This window comes from Harmonia axyridis, chromosome 7 (genome assembly GCF_914767665.1).
Source record: "Harmonia axyridis chromosome 7, icHarAxyr1.1, whole genome shotgun sequence".
In the NCBI taxonomy this organism is placed as follows: Eukaryota; Metazoa; Arthropoda; class Insecta; order Coleoptera; family Coccinellidae; genus Harmonia; species Harmonia axyridis.
This window is the reverse complement of record NC_059507.1, coordinates 36,943,086-36,964,448: the sequence shown is the minus strand read 5'-3', so window position 1 is coordinate 36,964,448 and position 21,363 is coordinate 36,943,086. Positions and strand designations below refer to the sequence as shown.

The 21,363-nt window shown below is 37.1% G+C and overlaps 4 protein-coding genes across 4 annotated transcripts; all 4 read left to right on the top strand.

Annotated features, from left to right (window-relative positions):
• The first annotated feature begins 2,765 nt into the window (after window positions 1-2,765).
• LOC123683980 lies at window positions 2,766-4,439 on the top strand. The gene is made up of 2 exons (XM_045623020.1): window positions 2,766-2,903; window positions 3,929-4,439. Exons 1-2 carry the CDS (start codon window positions 2,798-2,800, stop codon window positions 4,423-4,425), a joined length of 603 nt encoding a protein of 200 aa, XP_045478976.1. The 5' UTR covers window positions 2,766-2,797; the 3' UTR covers window positions 4,426-4,439.
• A 1,914-nt stretch (window positions 4,440-6,353) lies between these two features.
• LOC123683972 lies at window positions 6,354-9,310 on the top strand. Its single transcript, XM_045623012.1, has 4 exons — window positions 6,354-6,683; window positions 6,939-8,340; window positions 8,415-8,593; window positions 8,653-9,310. The coding sequence occupies exons 2-4, from the start codon at window positions 6,979-6,981 to the stop codon at window positions 9,239-9,241; spliced, it is 2,130 nt and encodes a 709-aa protein (XP_045478968.1). The 5' UTR covers window positions 6,354-6,683; window positions 6,939-6,978; the 3' UTR covers window positions 9,242-9,310.
• Window positions 9,311-12,375: 3,065 nt separating this feature from the next.
• LOC123683979 lies at window positions 12,376-18,827 on the top strand. Its single transcript, XM_045623019.1, has 5 exons — window positions 12,376-15,637; window positions 15,693-15,833; window positions 15,898-16,075; window positions 16,277-16,411; window positions 16,506-18,827. The coding sequence occupies exon 5, from the start codon at window positions 17,910-17,912 to the stop codon at window positions 18,825-18,827; it is 918 nt and encodes a 305-aa protein (XP_045478975.1). The 5' UTR covers window positions 12,376-15,637; window positions 15,693-15,833; window positions 15,898-16,075; window positions 16,277-16,411; window positions 16,506-17,909.
• On the top strand, window positions 18,815-21,332 carry LOC123683974 (piggyBac transposable element-derived protein 3-like). The gene is made up of 2 exons (XM_045623014.1): window positions 18,815-19,030; window positions 19,249-21,332. The coding sequence occupies exons 1-2, from the start codon at window positions 19,011-19,013 to the stop codon at window positions 21,065-21,067; spliced, it is 1,839 nt and encodes a 612-aa protein (XP_045478970.1). The 5' UTR covers window positions 18,815-19,010; the 3' UTR covers window positions 21,068-21,332.
• The last annotated feature ends 31 nt before the right edge of the window (window positions 21,333-21,363 follow it).

Genomic DNA, 21,363 nt, shown 5'->3' with positions numbered 1-21,363 from the left:
CTAAACAAATTCATGAACGTAAAGGATGGATTACTTCGGAAATCATATCTGCTAAACGGGAGCTGAATGATATCCATTGGTTGCATGCGAATATTAGAAATCAAGCTACTCATATTTTGTATAGAAACGCCAAATATTCTTATAAGACCCTCATTAAGAATGCAAAGCTTAACTATCATAGTGACTTAATCGAAAAATCCGACAATAAGAATAAAACTTTGTGGGCGATGGTAAATAAGTTGACTGGCCGAAAGGCTGAGAGGAATGAACCTATAGCCCTTATTGTTGACAGTGTTCTGCATAGTGAGGCCGATGAACTAGCTGAAATTTTTGCCGAACATTTCTCCACGGTAACAGAGACCACTCTCAAAAATTACTATAAAAATTCACTATCTTTGTCATGTACCACCTCTTCTATTTTGAATTACAACTTCTTTTTTTATCCTGTTATGGATCAAGAGGTGGTTGATGTGATTAATTTACTAAAAAACAATAAATGTGTAGGAACTGATTCAATTTCCGCCAAAATTCTGAAATTGATAGGTCCTGACATTGGTCGGCACTTTGCCCATATTATAAATGTATCAATAAGCACGGGTGTATTTCCATCCCTTCTTAAAAAGGCCATTGTTATTCCTATTTTTAAAAAGAATGATGTTCATGATATTGAGAATTATAGGCCCATCTCCATTCTTAGTGCATTCTCTAAGGTCTTCGAGAGAATTGTATTTAATAGAATGATGAAATATCTTGATGTATTCAATGTACTAGATAGCGCTCAGCATGGTTTCAGAGCAGGTCGGTCGACACAGACGGCAGCGATTCATTTTATTGAATTTGTTTACGAATGCCTCGACACTGGCTTATTTGTCGCTGGTATATTTTTTGACTTGTCTCGAGCTTTTGATAGTCTGCCTTTTGAATTTATTATTGATAAATGCTATAATCTAGGTTTCAGGGGAATATTTTTGGACTGGCTCCGCACTTATCTGCAGGGTAGATCTATGTGTGTGAGGGTTCAGGATCATTTGTCTAGTGAGCATGAGTTAGGTATGGGAGTACCTCAAGGATCTGTTCTGGGGCCATTGCTTTTTTTAATATTTGTCAATGACCTACCGGTAAATTTAAGGGAAATGGTGGTTAACTTGTGTACCTATCATGGTCTACTGTCATCGGTGGATAGAATCAAATTGGCTCTATTTGCTGATGACACCTCAGTGGCCATCTCGGCCCCCACATTTCGGGAGCTGCATGGATTGTGCGAGCTTTTACTGGGATGTTTTGTAACGTGGTGTCGTACCAATAATTTGATGGTCAATGTTGACAAAACCGTTGTTATACATTTTTCGATCGGTGAAAGTGATCGTAGTTTGGTCATTCGTCATCTGGATGCTACCATCACTGCAAAAAGTTGCACTAAGTTTCTGGGCATCCACATTGACGAAAATTTGGGGTGGGGTTTGCACGTTGATGTTCTGTGCAAAAAGCTTAATAGTTCTTTCTTTGCAATTTGTAGAGTCAGAGATTCAATACCTCTGGGGTCACTACTTAATGTTTACTACAGCCTTGTTTATACCCACTTGTCTTACAATATTCTTCTGTGGGGGAACTCTTCTGGAGCCAGTAGAGTTTTTATATTACAGAAGAGAATCCTGCGCATGATTTTTAGAGTGGGTCCACGCACTTCTTGCAAGACTTTATTCCTGGAAAATGGTATTCTTACATTGCCTTCAATTTTCGTTCTCAAATGTCTAACCTATACTAAGGAGAATGAAAATAAAATAAAAAAACTATCTAGTTTTCATGGTTACCATACAAGGAATGGGGGAATATTATTTATCCCTAAGCATAAAACCAGTAAATTTGAAAAATCCCCATTGTATCAGTGTATCAAATTGTATAACCATTTGCCAAATTATATAAAATCTCTTAATGTAAATAGATTTAAGAAAGTTGTAAAAGAATTGATGTTGAAAAAATGTTATTATTGTGTAAATGATTATCTCTGTGACTCATTTGAAACTGTTTGATTATGTTTTTCTCTGACTTGTCCTATGCACTCGTTTGTTTTACAGGATTAATAAACTATTGTTATTGTTATTGTTGTTATAAAACCTTGATTAGACATAACAATTTATCACCCAAACTATACTGTTTACGCAATGTCCATAACCTCCTCAGACCCCAGGTATCATATATGATACCTCAGGTTTATATTTTATTCTCGGCCTCCAGCTCCATTTAGCCGCACGTACTCGATGGTATCATATTATATGATACACTGCTAAATACGCGCCTAATTTTTTGATGCGATGTTGGTTGCATACGGCGGCAAGAAAAGTCAGTCGATTGTTTATGTTTACAAGTGCACGTGCTACGATCATGCCTCTACCACGAAATAAAAGTAAGTAATTGTTTTTGTGGTGTTTTTTTGATTTATATTTGTTGAACAAGTACTACAGAACATATGGAATATAATAGGTTCTGTTTTAAATATTACAAATATTTCGCAATGGGTAATTCCGTTAACGTATCATAGGTGATACCTTGGGTCTTACTGACTACAAATTTAATTTCAATGTAAAAATCAAATTCTATAGATTTTCACGAGAAATCAAATATTGTTTACTTTTCATTTGAAATATTATTTTTTTAGGGCCTTTGACCGCGTTGGAGCTTGAAGAGATAGCTCTCAACTTGGACTTCGATCAGTCGGACCTCGATGATCTCTCTTCGGACGATGATGAGGATGAGGTTAAATCTAGGTTTGGAAAATGTGGTTACCGATCCTGATGATATGGAGATCGCAGACAACATGAGTGATTCATCGGATGAGGAGCCTCTTGCCCACTACCTACCAGGTTACCAGAAAAAATGGTCACGTACTCGTCAATTTGAACCAAGTCAATTCAATTTTCAAGAAGAAAATATAGACAGCGAGTTAGTACAACCAATTGCCTACCTAAAGAAATATATTTCGGATAAGTTTTTCGAAGACATTGCCCTATTCACAAACATGCGCGAAGTTGCTGATAAAGGTCGTTCCCTTGAAACATCCGAATATGAAATGCGAACATTTTTTGGAGCTTCCATGTTGATTGGAATTTATGGTCTACCAAGGATTAGGATGTATTGGGCGCGAAACACAAGAGTTCCTATTATTTCTGACAACATCTCTAGAAATCGGTATTTCAAACTCCGTTCGCGCCTAAAACTTGTGGAGGATCAGAAAATTTCCAAAGAAGAAAGGAACTTGGACAAGTTTTGGAAAATAAGGCCAATGTTAGACATGGTGCAGAAAAGATGCCGCAATAATAAAAGGACTCGATATGTATCAATAGATGAACAGATGATACCATTTCATGGGCAGTTAAAATGCGTCAATTCGTTAGAGGAAAACCCAATCCCGTAGGATTGAAGAATTTCGTCATGACAACACCAAAAGGGGTCCCATTAGACTTTTATATTTACGAAGGAAAGGGATCGTCTGTGGACTCGTTCTTGGTGAAAATGCCCGAAAAACTTGATGTAGGTGGTAGAATGGTACTGAAACTCACAGAGACGCTGCCAATAGGAGTTTCAGTCTACACCGACCGATACTTTACCTCAATTCCCTTGATCGAGTTACTCTCCTCGAGACAAATAACCCTAGCTGGTACAATTATGACTTCTAGGATTCCGAAAAACGCAGCATTTTTAAATGATAATCAGTTGAAAAAATCAGGTCGTGGTTCACATGATGGGTTAGTTAGAGAAGATGGAAAGATTATTTTAACGAAATGGTTCGATTCTAGGCCAGTGCATTTTGCTTCCTCTTCCTCTGGCATTGAACCCTTAGGTAGTTGTACTAGATGGTCTAAGATTGAAAATAAATACATTACAATCAAACAACCAGCAATTGTTGCCGATTACAATGCTAAAATGGGAGGTGTTGATTTACTAGACAGGGTGATTGGAAAATATGCAATGCGTGGGCGTACCAAAAAATGGACAATACGTGCAATCTACCACTTCTTCGATTTCGCGGTAGCTGCATCTTGGCTCGAATATCGTCAAAATACCAGTACAGAAGGCTTGAGGAGAAAAGACACTTTGGACTATCTGGATTTCAAATTATCCGTTGCTCAATATTTGATTTTAACTAAAAAACCTTCTGAACAATGTGAAGGAAATTCGGAACAAAGTGAATGTGATGAAGAAGAGACACCGCCTCTGAAACAAAGGAAGGTACAACCTGTTCCGGATAGAAGAGTCAGGACCGTTGGTAACATCCACCTACCAGTATTTACGAAGCAAGAACAAAAAACAAGATCAAAATGTAGATTTCCTAAATGTGGCAAATTAACGTTTGCCAAATGTAACTCCTGCAATATTTATCTGTGTTGTACCGTTGATAGAAATTGTTTCTCGCTTTTTCACCAGTAAATTTTTTTTATAGATCTGTTGTTTTTGTATGCCTCTAGACCCAACGTATCATATATGATACCTTATTTTTTTTCAGAAAAAACAGAAATAAATTTTTTTTTCAACCATATGGTGTTATTTGGACCCAGTCTTCACTAAAAAAGTAGGTTTGCTGAATAAATATATCTTCCCCGGACCTTGGGTCTGAGGAGGATAAGAGAGTACTTAATTTGGTGCCAATAGTTAGTTGTGTCAAATCTCCCACGTACAATATTGGTAAATATTTACATAATATTTTAAATTCTACCTGGTCTACTTCCATTTTCAATCTAAAAAATTATTTTTCGTTGACCACAATTTTAACAGATATAAAAGTGCCACCAGGGTACATGGGCAAAGAAGACAATAAAGTATGTGTAGAGATGAATAGGAGAAATCTTGCTATGCTAGGTGTCATAAAATTCAAATTATAGACGATGAATTTCGAGAAATTAGATATAGAAGTGGGTTTTGTGTAGTGATGATAGAGGTTAAACCAACGATTCTGCAAATGTTGAACAATTTTGGAACAAGGTCGGCAAATCAAAAAATGCAGCCAACATCGAAATCTATTTCAAAATTTGCAAAGCAAATGCTATGTTTGCCATTATCCAAAGTTAAATGCGAAAGAATATTTTCCGAAATAAATAGAATTGGAACCAAAGATAGAAATAGATTCATTAACAAAAATGTGGTTTCGATTCTTCATGCTAAAGAAGGATTAAAAGTACCTGGTGAATGTTGCGAATTCACTCCCCTGAATTCCTTTCCTTGGAACCTCCCTTTTGGAACCAGCTTAGCGGTGATTCGCCTAGGTTTCTTCTGCATGAGTGGGCGATAGAAAATCCGCATGCATTTCGCCCTAGAGATTTTCAAAATGAATTTAAATTAAATATTTGGATGGGAAAAATTTTTGGAGAAGTTTTGGGACCCTTTGAGCTCCCCAATATTGTAAATGGTGAAATATTTTTGAATTGAGAACCACCCCACATTTGTTGGAAATCTGCCACTAAATATTAGAGATGACTATTTTTCCAGTTGGATGGGTCTCCAGTCCATTATTCTCGACCAGTCAGAAATTGGCTAAATGCATCTTATGAAATCAGATGTAGAATGGCCACCGCGCTCCCCTGATTTAAATCCTGTTGATTTTTTTGTTTGGGATACAATAAAAAATCAAGTGTATGCTAACCCCAGTTAATACCCGGGAAGAATTACTCTTAAAAATTCGAAATGCAGCAAATGTGATTACGCCGCAACAATTGTTGAATGTAAAACAATCAGTCATTCGAAGATGTCATTTGTGCATTCAACAGAATGGTGGACATTTCGAACACCTTCTTTAAAAATTAGTATGTTATTTTGTTTTTTCTAAATTCTTACTTCTAAAAAATATTTAATTTAAAATTATTACAAATTTTTTCTACATGTTTTAGAGATTACAAAAATATGGATTTGGCTTTAAATGCATTTTTCTCTGAAACGGTTGCCCCTAGCAACTTAAATGAGGTATACCATTTTTAACTAGAAAAGTCAGGGGGAATCGATTTTTTTAGTCCAGAATGACGTACAGGGTAGCACAGAAAAGTTGCAACGGTTTAAAGGAGACGAAATGATTGCCAGTGGCGCCCTCTAGAAAATACAACCAAATCGACCACATATTTGAATTTCTCACCTCAAAAAACCCTATGTACCAACTTTCATGCAATTATTTGGAATCAGTCGAAAGATATAAAAAAAGAAAGCGCGAATTATTTTTTCAAATTTAACACCCTGTATCTCGGAAAAGCATTTCCAGGCCCATGTTCATAGGAAATTTTTTGCTTAAAATGATGTGATCTATCACCCGTTTCAGTTTGTCGGAAACAAATCAGAACACCTGGTATGTATATTTTTTTAATATACAATATTATGTTATGATATCGCCGTTCCGGTGAAACAATGACGTAACTGCAAATTTTTGACATTTTGACTCAACAGCACTATTAGGTCCTAAATTGATGCATCTATACGGAAAAAGAACGACGTAAGTGTACAACCGTCAACGGCCGCAAGATGGCAAATACGTCATTGTTACATTATTGAAGTTTCACCCCTTTATCTTGGAAAATAACGACACATAGGTCAGTTGCGTGTTAGACTTCCCGGGAGGAGTTACTGTTTTAGTGGTAAAACGACGTAATTGCATAGTTAAACGTAATAGTTGAAATTTGTGTGCACCAGTTCAGGAGAACAACGACGTAAGTGTACATTGTGTCATTTTTATTTTATTTTTTTTTAGTTTTTATGTCACAACTGTTCTTTGTGGCAATATTGATCCAAATTCATATGTTTTGGTATGTCATAAATGTATTTTTTGACGTTATTCCTTCGAAATAATGTCGTTGATTGATCTTATGTCAAAAAGATTTTTGTAATAAAAATAAGGCTACAGCGTTCCTTTTGTTCGAATAATTAAAAATTCCACTGTTACTTTATGTTTGACTTTTTTACAGAAACTTTAAGAAGATACAAGTCTTGAACCAGGTACTTAATATGAATTCAAGAGCCGAAAAGATAGTTAATCTCGCTCTTTTTGGAGATCAAAATGAAGCTAATTCAAGAGTTATTTCTGCACTGCCTGGATGCTCCACTTCAAATCCTGAAGAAAATACGTTACTTGATATTTCTAATAACTATGTCATAGAAAATGAAGGCTCAATCAAACTTAGAATAACTAGAACTAAAGAAAATTTGTACCGTGAGGAGACAAGTTCAAGAAGCGATTTTTCTGCAGGTTCGAGTGACAATTACGAGCCTGCAAGTGACAACGATTCGTTAGGCAGTTCGTTAAACTCTATAGACGCAGAAACTGAAACAATTGTCCAAGAGTTGCCCAAAATTTCAGAGGCTATAGAATGCAAAGAAAATTCCCCACAACGTAAAAAAGGTAAAAAGAGGTTACGCAGAACCGAAAATTGGGCAAGCGTAAAAGCCAAAAGCTTAAAGAATAGTGGAAAGAGCTATAAGTCCAGAACAGGAAAACTGATGCCGGCAAAGGAGATGGCACCACCTTGTCCAGATAAATGCGTTTTAGCATGTTCAAAGAAATTTTCCGAGAATGCAAGAGCTCAGATTTTCAGGGAGTATTGGGGAATGGGTTCATTACAGAGACAACGAGATTTCTTGGGTTCGTGTATTGAACAACTTCAACTTAAATATAGGCGAGTCACCTCTGGAGTGCCCCGTAAACCAAACAGTGCATTTTATCTTGTCGTTAATGGAGGGAAAATTCGCGTATGCAAATTATTTTTAATCCGTACCCTTGGAATAACTGAGAGAAAACTCCGAACAGTCATTGAGTCGAAATTATCAGGTACTGGAATTGTAGCTGAAGATAAGCGAGGAAAGCACGGCAAACATAAAAAGGCGGATGAAGAAATAGTGAAGTCGGTACGAGACCATATTAATGCCATTCCAAGGGTTGAGAGTCACTATGTCCGAAAGGATACTACAAGAGAATTCATTGACGGTGGTCTTTCGATTGCTGAATTACATAGGCACTATGTAAGTGAAAGATCTTCTACCCGAGAAACAACTGCCAGCTATGATATGTATGCGAGAATATTTAATACTGAATACAATATAGGATTCTTTATACCTAAAAAGGATCAGTGTGATTTTTGCGAGTCCTTCAAGAATTCAGTTGGTGATGATAAAGAAGCCTTGGAGAATAAATATAATGAACATCTACAAGAAAAAAAATTAAGTAGAGAAGAAAAGGACAAGGACAAGGAAAGAGCCAAAAATAATGAAGTTGTGTTAGCCGTATACGATCTGCAGGCTGTATTACCTGTCCCAACTGGGCAATCATCAGCATTTTTTTATAAAAGTCGATTGAATTGCTACAATTTTACTGTAAGTAAAAAAAACATTTTTGGTAATGTTGTAGGTTGTTGATTTGAAGTTTTTCAATCAAATTGATATTACAGGTAACCGAAATTGGAAGGGATAAATCTCTCTGCTATTTTTGGCATGAAGGTTTAGGCCACAGGGGAGTTAACGAAATTGGTACCTGCATAATGTTATATCTTGAAGAACTTGCAAAATCGAACCCTGGTGTCGACATAGTGTTTTATTCTGACAACTGTGGAGGCCAGCAAAAGAATAGGTATTTCATGAAATACCCTATTATCCTTAAATTAAATATACTTTTCTATCTGATTTCAGATATATGATCGCAGCTTATTTATATGCAGTGGACGCGTATAATATTAATACAATTACGCATAAATATCTTGTTCGCGGGCACACTCAGAACGAGGGTGATGCTGTACATAGTATTGTGGAGAAAAATTTGAAAAGGGCTAAAAACTCAGGGCCAATTTACGTGCCCGACCAATATATTTCACTAATAAGAAATTCAAAAAAAAGAGGCAATCCTCTTGTTGTGAAGGAAATGAATTTCAATAATTTCTTTGATTTAAAAGATTTATATGGAGAAATCGCTCCGAATTTATCGAAAAACGTCGATGGGAAAGAATTTAAAATAAGTGACGTAAGACAACTTGAATTTCAGAAAGGAAGCGACGTTATTCGTTACAAAGTAAGTTTCAACCAAAAGGAATGGGATAGAATAATATTCAGACCAAAGAAGAGACGTGTTTCCGAATTACGGCCTATCAAAGAAATTAAAACAAAACCTGCTTACACACAAAAAATTACAATAACAGAAAATAAAAAAAGAGATCTGAAGAGTTTAGTTGACAACAGAATAATTCCCGAGTTTTATAAGTATTTTTATGATTCTGTTTTATAACTCATATCATTTAAATGTACCTACTATTGATTCTCACCCATTAAAAATATTGACAAAAACGCTGCATTTTGATTCAACATTTTTGGTGAAACAATGACATAATTACAAAATCAACATTAAGTTATTACAATGCTCAATTCAAATTTACATCAATTGAATGTATCCATGATCAACTCTTAGTTCTCATAAAATCGTTGCAAATGAAATGAATTCACTTCTTCAAAACCTACATCTAATAATTTCAAATCAGTTTTTCCTCTCTCCTGAAAAATTCATTAAACTTCAGTTACGTCATTGTTTCACCGGAACGGCGATATATAAATTTACTTCATGTTATAATGTTATGAATAAAGACGTTATTTATTTATTTTATATTTGAATCAGTATTTTGCCAGCTTTAAATATCATTGATAAATTTTATGGAAAATAGAATGTGCTTCAATAAGCAATGTATGTATTGTTTCCTTCAATTTTTATATTCATATTCATTTTAATCATTTTATGTTATACGCGCACGCCTATGAGCTCGGCATGCGCGCACCCTCTTTACTAATGGCACGAGGGGAGCTTGCCCCGGCGGTACTGCAGCTGTCGGGCGTTGGCTCTGGTTCGGCCATTCGAGCAAAGCATCCCTTCACGTACACATGTACATTTTATTCATTACTCAATTCTCATAACGTACGTAGTACAATCATACATTTATTTTCAAAGTGAATCAGCATTATACAAATTAAATCATTTTAAAATCACCCAGTGAGTGTTTTATTCATCATCACCATCGAAGAACATCAAGTAGATTTAGTGAAAAATCTCACGAGATCGAACAATGTATTTGAAGAATTTTTTATTTGAAAGAATGGTTGAAGGAACCTACAAACACAGTATACAGTGCCATCTATTTTCAGTACCTTCAAACTTCTCAGAGCCTTCAAATATGTGAAACCAGTGAAAGTTAAAGTGAATATAATAAATTGTGATGAGAAACAGTGGCTGCTTTCTTTCAATCAAACAAAAATGCTTTGGCTAAAGGAAATTTTGAACCATCAAAAATTTTCAACGTCGATGAGACAGGGATTAAAACGGTGTAGAAACCTCCTAAAATTTTAGCACGCAAAGGACAAAAGCAAATAGGAGGAATGACTTCTGGAGAAAGAGGAGTCCTAGTTACCATGATGTGTTGTATTTATGCTGCCGGAAATACTATCAGCCTTTATTCGTTTTTCTTAGGGTAAATTTCAAAAGTTACATGTTAAAAGGAGCACCACCTGGTGCAATCAAAGCTACAAATCAGAGTGGATGGTCCAATGAAGAAATATTTTTCAAATTTCTAGAACATTTCATATCACATGTAATACCCACTTTGGAGGATGAGGTTATTTTATTATTAGATAACCGTGAAAGCCATGTTTCCATACCCACCATCAATTTGGCAAAACGATCGGGAGTCATTTCAGTTACTTAGATCGAAGATGTCGGTCTAACAGCCAGCTTAGCCAAATTCCGTCAGGTTGCAAAATCACTCGACGGAAGGTACGCGAAAGAGGTCCGCGACCTGATTATCAACCCTCCAGCCGAAAAGCCTTACGAAACGCTAAAAGAGCAACTTCTCCAACGCTTGGGGAAATCGCAGGCCCAAAAAAGCGGCAAGGGTAGAAATTGGAGACCGGAAGCCATCCCAGTTTCTGCGGTACCTGCAACAGCTCGCTTGGGACTGTGGATGGAGCGGATAAACCCATTCGCTCGCGCCAGCATTGCCGCACAGGCTGCCCAACCAAACGTCATCATGGACGACCTGGCCAAGACCGCCGATTGCGTAAAGCTACGGTTTCCTAGAAAAGCGGTGGCGTTATCTAGCGGCCGTAATATAACGTTGGGTGATGTCTACCATACGTTCTCTATGAATAACATCGGGGTAGGTTTCCTAGAGTACGTTGAGTGTCACCGTAACGTCAAATAGCGGTGCCGTCAGTTGCATGACGGCCGTCATAGCGGTGGTGAACAGTAGTTCAACGTTTTTCGCGTGTAGCGGTGCGCATACAATGAGTGGAAACGTGAATTGGACGAGTGAAAATGATGAACAATTGATTGATTTTGTCAAGAATCATGAAGCTTCATATAATATAAAATGCAAAGAGTATAGACAAGCCCAGATGAAGCACAATTCGTGGAAAGAAATTGGAGTAACACTTCAAAAATCAGGTGTGTAATGTGTATAGTACTAACATTCAGTAAAGTGAAAAACTCAATAAATATTAACTAATTTAATATAAAACATTTTTTTCAAGCTTAAATTTAATTTATTCAATATTATTTTAAATGAAATTTAGAATAGTAACATGTTATTTTTTGTTATCGTTTACGTGTTGTCACAGATACTATTTTAATATAAGAAATAAGAATAATGAATATATTAATTATTTATATATTAGATTAATATACAACAGATGCTTTAAAGTAAAAGTAATTACCACAATAAATATATTATATAATAATCACAATTAATGTCGCATTGCATAATTATGCTGCCACTCTACAGCCCCTGGGCCGTTGAAATAATATTTGAATATTTCTCGAATTTGAGTGTGATTTATTTTGGCACGCACATTGTGTTCTGTTATGGGAATTAAATTTTCAGTTGGTAGTGGTAGTGCATCATCAAAATGTTTTTGACCTGGAGCAAGTACTTTTGCTCCCCGTAAAATATTATATAATATGCATGCACATGTAATCAATTTGTCTGTAGTTTCTGGGGCAGTAGCAATAGGTAGGAAAAAGAGTCTGAAATACCCGCATAAAATTCCGAAAGTATTTTCAGTTGTTCTCCGAGCTCTGGATAGTCGATAATTATATACAGCTTTTGATGGATCATGTACTGATTGCTGTCTTGGATAAGGTTTCATCAGGTTTTCGTGCAGAGCAAAAGCTTCATCCCCTACAATGACATAGGGTACAACAGTATTTGTCCCGGGTATTTCTTTTGGTGCTGGTATATTGAATGTATTATTTTTTATCATTTTCCCTATTTGACTCTTTAGGTAGATACCAGCATCTCCCTCTCTACCATAGGAACCAATATCAACAGCAGTGAATTTACAATCTGCGTCAACGACTGCTAGCAAAACGATTGAATAGTACTCTTTATAGTTGAAATATAATGATCCACTTCGTTTGGGAGCCTTTATTCTTACATGTTTACCATCTATCGCTCCGACACAGTTCGGGAAATTCCATTTTGAAAAAAATTGACTACTGTTTTGTTTTAGTTGAGTTTCTGTAGGCGACGGTAATAATAATACAAATTTGTTGATGAGGTCTCACAGCCAAAGCTGATGAAGCACTCACAATGGCAAATCAGTGGGAAAAATAACCTGACACTCATTGAGAATAAGACTAGCGCCATCCTTTTTAAAACAAATCATGCACGCTTTGAAACACCCAGTGAATTTTATCTTCCAAACAGCTCACTACCCATAACAAATGATATCAAATTTCTGGGCTTGTGCTGCCAATATACAGCACACTTCCCTTCGACAGTCAACTACATTAGCAAAAAATTGAATGCATTTCAATTTCCATGAGAATCCTAGGGCAATATGTACATCAGAGGACATTGAAAATTGTGTACTATGCTAATCTTGAATCGGCATTCGATATGGCATAATGCTCTACGGAAGTAGAAGATGTAGCGAAAGATATTTTGTTGAGAGAGTTGTAATTCAACGGATGAGTATCATTTCTTTTAAGTTTACATAATAATTCTCCACATTAATTTCATCAATCTCAGTCATCAAAGTGGACTATCATTCTTCAAAATTGAGGTAAGAATGTACCATCAAGTCTACAATCTCAATGCTCGAGGTCAAAAATTCACAACTAAAGGAAATCTCGCTCAATTCGTGAACAGAACTCGCCTTTTCTTCGACGATGGAGAAGAGACATCACTTAGCAGAAGGACGATATCTAAAACGAAACGTCATCGATCAAATACATGAATTTTTGAATGCATCTATCCATTAATCTCTCATTTTAAAATTTTATGTCAACTACGGTCCATACATGCATATCTTGAATTTGAAATTACAAATAGATTGACACATGGACCAAGACTTGGCGATCGACATACTGGAGTCGAAATACAGGCTATTCTTGGTACAGAAGAAACAGAGAGCGACCCAAGAAGATTGTCTATCTGGAATGTGGGCAAAGAACGACCAACCTCAATGAGTGTGTTCAGTCCTCTTATGTGAATAGAACTTCGATGTGTTCTCTCAAGGTTTTCGATCCGAGCAATTACAGATGCTATTAGATATTAGCACAAAGGTGATTCTACGAGAAATTGATCCATTGGAACAAGCAATGGTAACTCCAAGAAAGAGTTCAGAAAGGAACAACGAAAATTCGCTGGAAAACAGTTCCGCTGAACCAATTTTGACGATAGAATCTAACAATCTTGTTGATATGACCAATATAAGTCTGCCGAGTTGCTTCACAAATTCGGTTGTGAATGCTTTGGATGAGGAAGTGCTTCCTATCATTGATATATCAGACCCATTCATGAATTTCTATTTCATCAAGGAGAAGAACTCAATATTAATGAAAATGAAAAACATCACACGAACATCACGCTTAGATTTAACTACCTCAATCCAAATGAGGTAGAAGCAAACGCAGCAACCGTTGAAATAAGAAGAAATCAACGGAAACCACCGCCAATAGTGGTCAACGGTGTTTTTAAAAAACACAATAAAACGGTGAGTGATATAACAAAAGTGATAAATGGCAAATTCTACATCAGATATAGTGCCATGAACTCCACCGTCTACACCGAGACGGTAGAAGACAGGAAGAAACTGGAAAAGTAGTCTTCGACGAGAATGATGTGAAATATCACACTTATACCCCAAGAGAGGAAAAAACTCACGCTTTTACGCTGAGGGGACTGGATTCTGATCAGCCTATCGACTTCCACCATTATTGCGTAGTAAATGATAGGCCATCATGGATGGAAGCTAGTTCCTACCCAGATGTTGCTTATTGTGCTCACCTCAAACAACAATCCCTCGGAGACAAATCCTGGGCAAATTATAAAGCCTCCTCAGTTGCAACTGTGATTGATAAAGCAACTCTAGGGGCTAAGACAGCCATTCCTATGGAGTCTACATCAATCATGCAAGGAGCACTAGATCCCTTAGTTGCCGAGTTCCTAACTGCAAGAGGTAAGACTTGCAGCACCAACCCCACACCAAATGCACTAGTACTGGCGGCAATGAACAGGCCGTAAACCCTAACCGAAGAGTTCCTATGACGAAGACACCGTTATCCATTGTTGATCTCAATTACGACGGCAACGTGTTCCAATCCGACGTGTGTGGTTCCAACAGGATGGGGCGACCGCCCACACAGCCAGAGCATCAATGGACGTTATTCGCCCTCTCTTCCCTGGTTGCCTTATTTCCAGGTTTGGCGATGTTCATTGGCCTCCCCGGTCCCCAGATTCATCCATATGCGATTTTTTCTTATGGGGACACCTCAAGGCTAGAGTATACGAGACCAAGCCCCGAACTCTGGACGAATTGAAAAGGGCTATTCGCGTGGAAGTTGCCCAAGTTGAGAGAGCGATGTTGGAGAGAGTCTACGCGAACTTCCAAGAGCGCCTCCAGCACTGCATCACCGATTTCGGCCACCACATGCCTGATGTGATTTTCCACACTTGACTGTCTCAAATGCTATTTCCTTGAGAATCTGATTCCGTTAATAAATGTGTTTTTGAGTAAAAATTAACGCTTTTATTATTTTTTTAAAACCATCCATCCTCCGTGCCGCACCCTGTATTTCGTTTAAATTAGACCACGTTTTATTTTATATTATACTTTATTTATAATCTCCATAGTTAACCACTACAATGTTGTCTCTCGACTGCCGGTCCGACCTTATTTTTGGTCAGAGATTTAATATGTCGCAGCCAACTTCGAAATACAAAAAATGTTCTGTTCCTAACTGTGGAGATATGTCATTCTTCCAAATGAAGAGAAGCAGCCAACAATTTTTACACTTTGGCTCCAAATTCAAATTTTATTGAGCAACAGGCTTGATCAAATAATACAGGAAATATTCTTCACCGCGCACAAATCGAGATTAGGAGAAACTTCAGAAGCGGAATTCATCATGAGCGATGATGACCCAAAATACTTCAATGCATGGGTGAAAGCTATGTGCCCGCTGAACAATACAAGGCAGGAAGAAAATCAAAAATGTAGATATAAAAAAAGGAATGAAAATTCAAATGAGAAAAATACACCAAGCCTTAAATGAGGCAAAGTTTTTGGAATACAAGGAGAGTTATTTTAAATATCTGGAACATTAAAATGAAATTGATTTCCTAAATTATCTGAAAAAGTAAGCAGAATTAGGCATATTGTGTCTAATGAAATCAATCATGCATATTTTTTAGCTATTACTTCCAAACCAAGAGAGAGTAATGATGTGAGCCTATTGCTATTGAATAGGAGCAGGTATCAACACAAATATGGCGATAGAGAGTTTGAATAAATATCTGAAATATAATAAAATGGAAGAAAAAAATATATATAAGGTATTGAAGTGTATACATAATTATTTCCTTGCAATTATCAATTTACAAATATTCATTGTTCTAGAGTTGAAAAGCTATTAGATTTGTTGGAAGAAATAGTTGATGAGAAGATGTGGAAGAAAATTATGAAAAATGAAAGACCAAACTCCAACAACTATCAACATAAAAGGACTATAGAAGCGCATAAAAAAGCAGAAGCAATGAAGGACTTGATAGAGAATGTGAAAGGACAACATTTCAAGGTGAGATCTGTATATGATGATAAATATTATCATGTACAATTTATATCATCATGTGATCCAGATTGTCGATTAGGATATCGTAGTCATTGTAAAATATGCTTGCACAAATATGTGAGTGCTCCACAAACAGCATCAAAACTATGTTGTGCAAGCATATACATGCTGTTACTATGTTTGTGCAAATAAGCGATTTTGTTTCAGATGAGAACTCCGATGATGACAACAATTTCGAAATCAATGAGCCATCAACAAGTAGAAAAAACTATAATGAAGATATTTTATAGATGGAACTGTGTTTCCAGTTTCACAACATCTATTTGCAATGACACAGAAAATGTAAGCTCAATTCATATTGAGTAGATTGTAAATTTGCAATAAATTAATAAAAAAAAAATCAATTTTGGATAATTCATTATTTAAACTGTTTCAGGATATACATGGACAAAATTAATTTTGATGATGATTCCATGATGAATGAACAATATAGTCTTGACGAAGGAACAAGTGCAGCATCATCACAAAATTTGGCAACTCAAGTGGTTGCGTTATTCAGTGATGGGGATTTTATTAAGGTCCTAGCCTATAAAATAAAGGATCAATTGATTCCGAATTCTACACAAGGGGTTACCAATGATGGTATTGATCATAGTGAGATTACTTCGATAACCTCTAGAAGTGCTCAACTGCCCAATTTTTCAATACCGTTTCGTTACTCACAAATAATGAATTTATTAAGGTCCTAGCGGATATAATACAGGATCAATTGATTCCGAACTCCACATCAGGTGTTAGCAATGATGGTAGTGATCATAGTGAGATCACTTCGATAATCTCTAGAAGTGCCCAAGTACCCAATTTTGCAATACCAACAATAGAGGTTGAGGATAAATTGTAAGGCCAAAGCAATTATAGGTCATTATTATTATTATTATTATCTAATAGCCCTAGGCAGTAATGACTTTCTAACATTTGCTCTAGGGGATGAAAGCCAAGAATTTACATACCAATAATAATTTATTTTTCTAATGATAATAATTTATTGATTTACATATGTTACAAAAACATAGAGAAGTTACATATGAGGAGAAGAGGATGTATGATGCTCAAGTAAGGCAATACCTGGAGGCAACCTTGCAAAATGGGCCACGTTCCCTCATTGTAAATGAAGCAAAGGCAGCGGATGCATTTCAGAAGTTGGAGGATATGTTTGGGAAAAATGATATCCAACAGATGGTAGAACTTCTGGATAATTTTGGGAAGATAGTTCTACATCCCAAAATGAATTCGATGTCGTTCATTACTAAATTTGAGAAGGCAGTAAGACAATTCCAAGAACTTGGTGTTCCTCTGGACAAAAATATAGTAGTAGCATATTTTCTGCATAAGGTTCGTCATCTAAGAACCTTTAGCGGATTTTGTGCGACAATGGCCACTTTGCCAGAGAACACTAGGACGTATGAATTTGTTAGAAACACATTTCTGGATGTAGCTGGTAATAACTACAGTCTAGAAATGGAAAACAGTAAAGGTAGTGTAGTCATGCCTCTTGGCACTTGAACATGGCGAAGCCGCTCGTGCCGAGGCGACTGCCATTTGGGGTCATGGGGGGGGGGGGGTCTCGAAGCCAGTAGATTTATTTTGTTCGTTTATCTTTTCCCGCATAATTCTACGATTAAGGATAATATAAATATGAAATGCTTGATTTCACATATCAGTATGGATTTCATTTGCGACGACGATTGTAGTGAAATTTCAAGTGTTACTGAAAGTGAACTAGCTATTAGAAGTTCAGATTTATTTATTGAGTTAGGAGAAATTTTTGATTTTTTTAATAATGACGGACATCGAAGACAACGAGATCGAGGAAATCAGGGAGGAAATCAAGGAACCACCAGTGAAGAAAACCAAAGGCAAGAAGAGTGTGGGTGGAAACAATGAATATTCGTTTATTACTCCCGAAGCTTCAACATCTGGTACGTCAACAAATCAAAGATCGAAATATCCAGTTCAAAGTGAAAATTCAAGTAATTATGCAAACTCTGAGCAAAGTGTTGAAGAGTCTGATACTTACAAAAGAAGATACCGAGAGTACGTCATGGGAATGTTTCGAAAAACTCTTAAGAGACAAAGGATGGTTTCGGACATTATTGAAACAAACCTTGTTGGAGGAGGAGAAGCAAGCCTTGGTCGATTGTCTGAGCAGCGATACGGAGGAGCAATCTTCATCGTCGCAAAGCATTCTGGGTCAAAATACGGCAGCCCCTACCACATCGTCCATGATTGCACCTATTATAACTCCTACTATTCCTGCGCTCGAATGTCCATCTTCCATAAACGACGAAAATCCGCTCGAAATGTTGTTTGGACAAGTAGCCTTACCGGCGCTTGGCTCTTCCATACAACAGAGTATTTCGCTACGTCTCCAAGAAAAATTATTTACTGCGAAATCAGAGGGCGAGACTGGACACGAGGTCATAAAATGAGAGGTATACCCGTTCCAAGAGGTCTCAGCAATCGACAAGAGCCAATGGTGGAAGCATGCTTCAAAGAGGCTCACTTTTTTAACTTCGTCACCTGTGGATCCTATCAAAATTCATGTGGACAAAATAGCGAACTTGGTAACGAAAAATTTCCAGAAGCTGCCCAACACCACAAAATAAGTAAAAGGGACCAACCTCTCAAATTTCTCAAGGAACACCCAACTGCACCAATATCCGCCATTTTAACCCATTACAGCCCCGTGGCAACTTAAGTTGCCACGGCGCATTCGACTACATTCTATGCGCACGCGCATAGATATTGAAGTTCCATTGGTAAATTCCGGTCATGTGATATGTCCTGTCTCGAATAGCACAAACGTCAGTCAGATATTGTCAAACAGTGAGTTAGTGTATAACGATTTATTCAGAGCTCTTGAACTTTTTCATTCACCATAATGGCCGTCGATGAGAGATTGTAAGTATTCTATTTCAATAATGCATGCACATTTGTATTTTTGTACCAGTTTTATTCAATATGAATTCAGCAGTATATTTCTTCTTCACAGTAATATTTTCATGCAATATTTTGCTTTTGCCATACGGGCAAAGTTTGATGGCAACTAAAGTGGCCAACGGGAACACGTGACAACGGTTTCTGCAATATTTACATTTCTTACTGAATGATTTCGACAGGTATACTCGTGGAAGATCAGGCACTGGATTACTTCTTCATGAATTAATTGACCTTATCGAGAACGATGAGGACATATCAGCCACCAATATAGCCATATGTCCACCTGATGAACTTCCTGGTGCAGATACAGATAAGGACTCTGATTTATCGGATGAAGAGGTAGTTGGAGATTTTGACCACCTTCCTGCCCGTATATTACGCTCTCAGGTGGAAATGCAGAATCCAGAAATCGATGATGATCACGGCAATCCAGTCGTCCAAGATGAGAACCATTCAGAAGAACCTAGACCGACGACTTCTTCGCAGACAAGAGTAAGAAGCACCAAACGTAAGCGTCCCACAGAACGTACTTGGAAGCCGAAAATGAATGGGTTATCTTCAAGTATTCCTGAACTTGAATGCGAATACCGACCGGTAGCAGAAGATCTTCTGAAAGAAACGGTAAAAAGCCCTATTGAGGCTTTTAGGGCTTACTTCTCGGAAGATTTATTGAGTCATATCGTAACCGAAACTAATCGTTATGCTATGCAGAAACTCGTTCACAACCTGAATGCCACTGCTGAAGAAATGATTACATTTGTCGGAATTATGTTGATGTCAGGTTACCACCCTCTTCCATATAGAAGACTCTACTGGAAACAAGATCCAGATGTTCATTCGCACTTAGTTTCCGATGCCATCCGTCGAAACCGATTCGATGAACTGATAAGTTTTATTCACCTTGCCAACAATGAAAACAATGATGGAAGTGATAAAATGTACAAGGTCCGACCTATTTTTGATCACCTCAACAACTCTTTCAAACAAATCAGTCCTGGGCCCACTATTAGTATCGACGAGAGTATGATTCCTTATTACGGAAGGCATGGGTGCAAACAGTTTATTCGCGGAAAACCTATCAGATTTGGGTTCAAGTTATGGGTTGCCGCGGATCCATCTGGATACATCCATCATGTTGAACCCTATTGTGGAAGTTCAACTCGTCTTCCAGAAACTGGACTCGGTCAAGGAGGTGACGTAGTAATTGGACTTGTAGACCACATGAAATTGTCAAAGGGTATTCGACTCTACTTTGACAATCTTTTTACATCGGTTGGGTTGTTGGAAGAGCTTAGTTCTAGAGGACTTGGTGGAACTGGTACTCTGCGTGAGAATCGCTGTAGTGTTTCAATGAAACTTCCAGATAAAAAAACGTGGAAAAATAAACCCAGAGGTGAAACATCCACCAGTTCTTCAGGAGATATTTTAGCAGTCCGTTGGAATGACAACAATGTTGTTACTGTACTTACTAATTGTGATAATGTACATCCTATGTCAAAGTCAAACCGATACTCCAGAATTGAAAAGAAGGTCATTTCTGTCAAAGTACCAGGTCCTATTGCTCGTTACAATAGTAACATGGGTGGAGTAGATCTTTCTGATCAATTTTTGGCTTCCTACCGAAACAGAATCAGGTCGAAAAAATGGTGGTGGCCTTATTTCTCTTGGACTGTGGATGTATGCAGCACACAAGGTTGGTTACTGTATCGTCGCCTTGGGCATGATATTCCTCTATTGGATTTCAGACGTCAGTGTGCTATTTTCATTCTGAAGTCTTACGGCAGTCCTCCAATGGTAGCAGGAGTTCGATCATCTCTAGAGTTGACACCAGCTCTCGAAGAAATAAGAAAAGATCGAACAGATCATTTCATCGAAAAAGGTGAATCCAAGTATCGCCGTTGTAAAGTATGTGGCAGGCGTACAATTTTTGTATGCAAGAAGTGTGAAGTTCCTGTTCATCCTGATGAGTGTTTCAAAATTTTTCATGATGTAAAATAATAATATTTTATGTAATTTCATAGGAAATATTATACGGTTGAATCACAATAGATGTATACGATTGATATGCTAGTTTTATTGTACTTTGGAAAATTTCTTCATGAATTATCCCAGTGGCAACTTAAGTTGCCGCTTCATAGTAACTCTCCTGCATGTTCGATCATTATTTTTATAACACAATATCACTTTTTGAGTCTAAATAACTCATCAGACAAAGTTTCAGTTGAAAATCTTCACGGGGGAATTATGGGCTTTAATGGGTTAAGTTCAATTGTATTTCTAACTTCTCCTTTTCG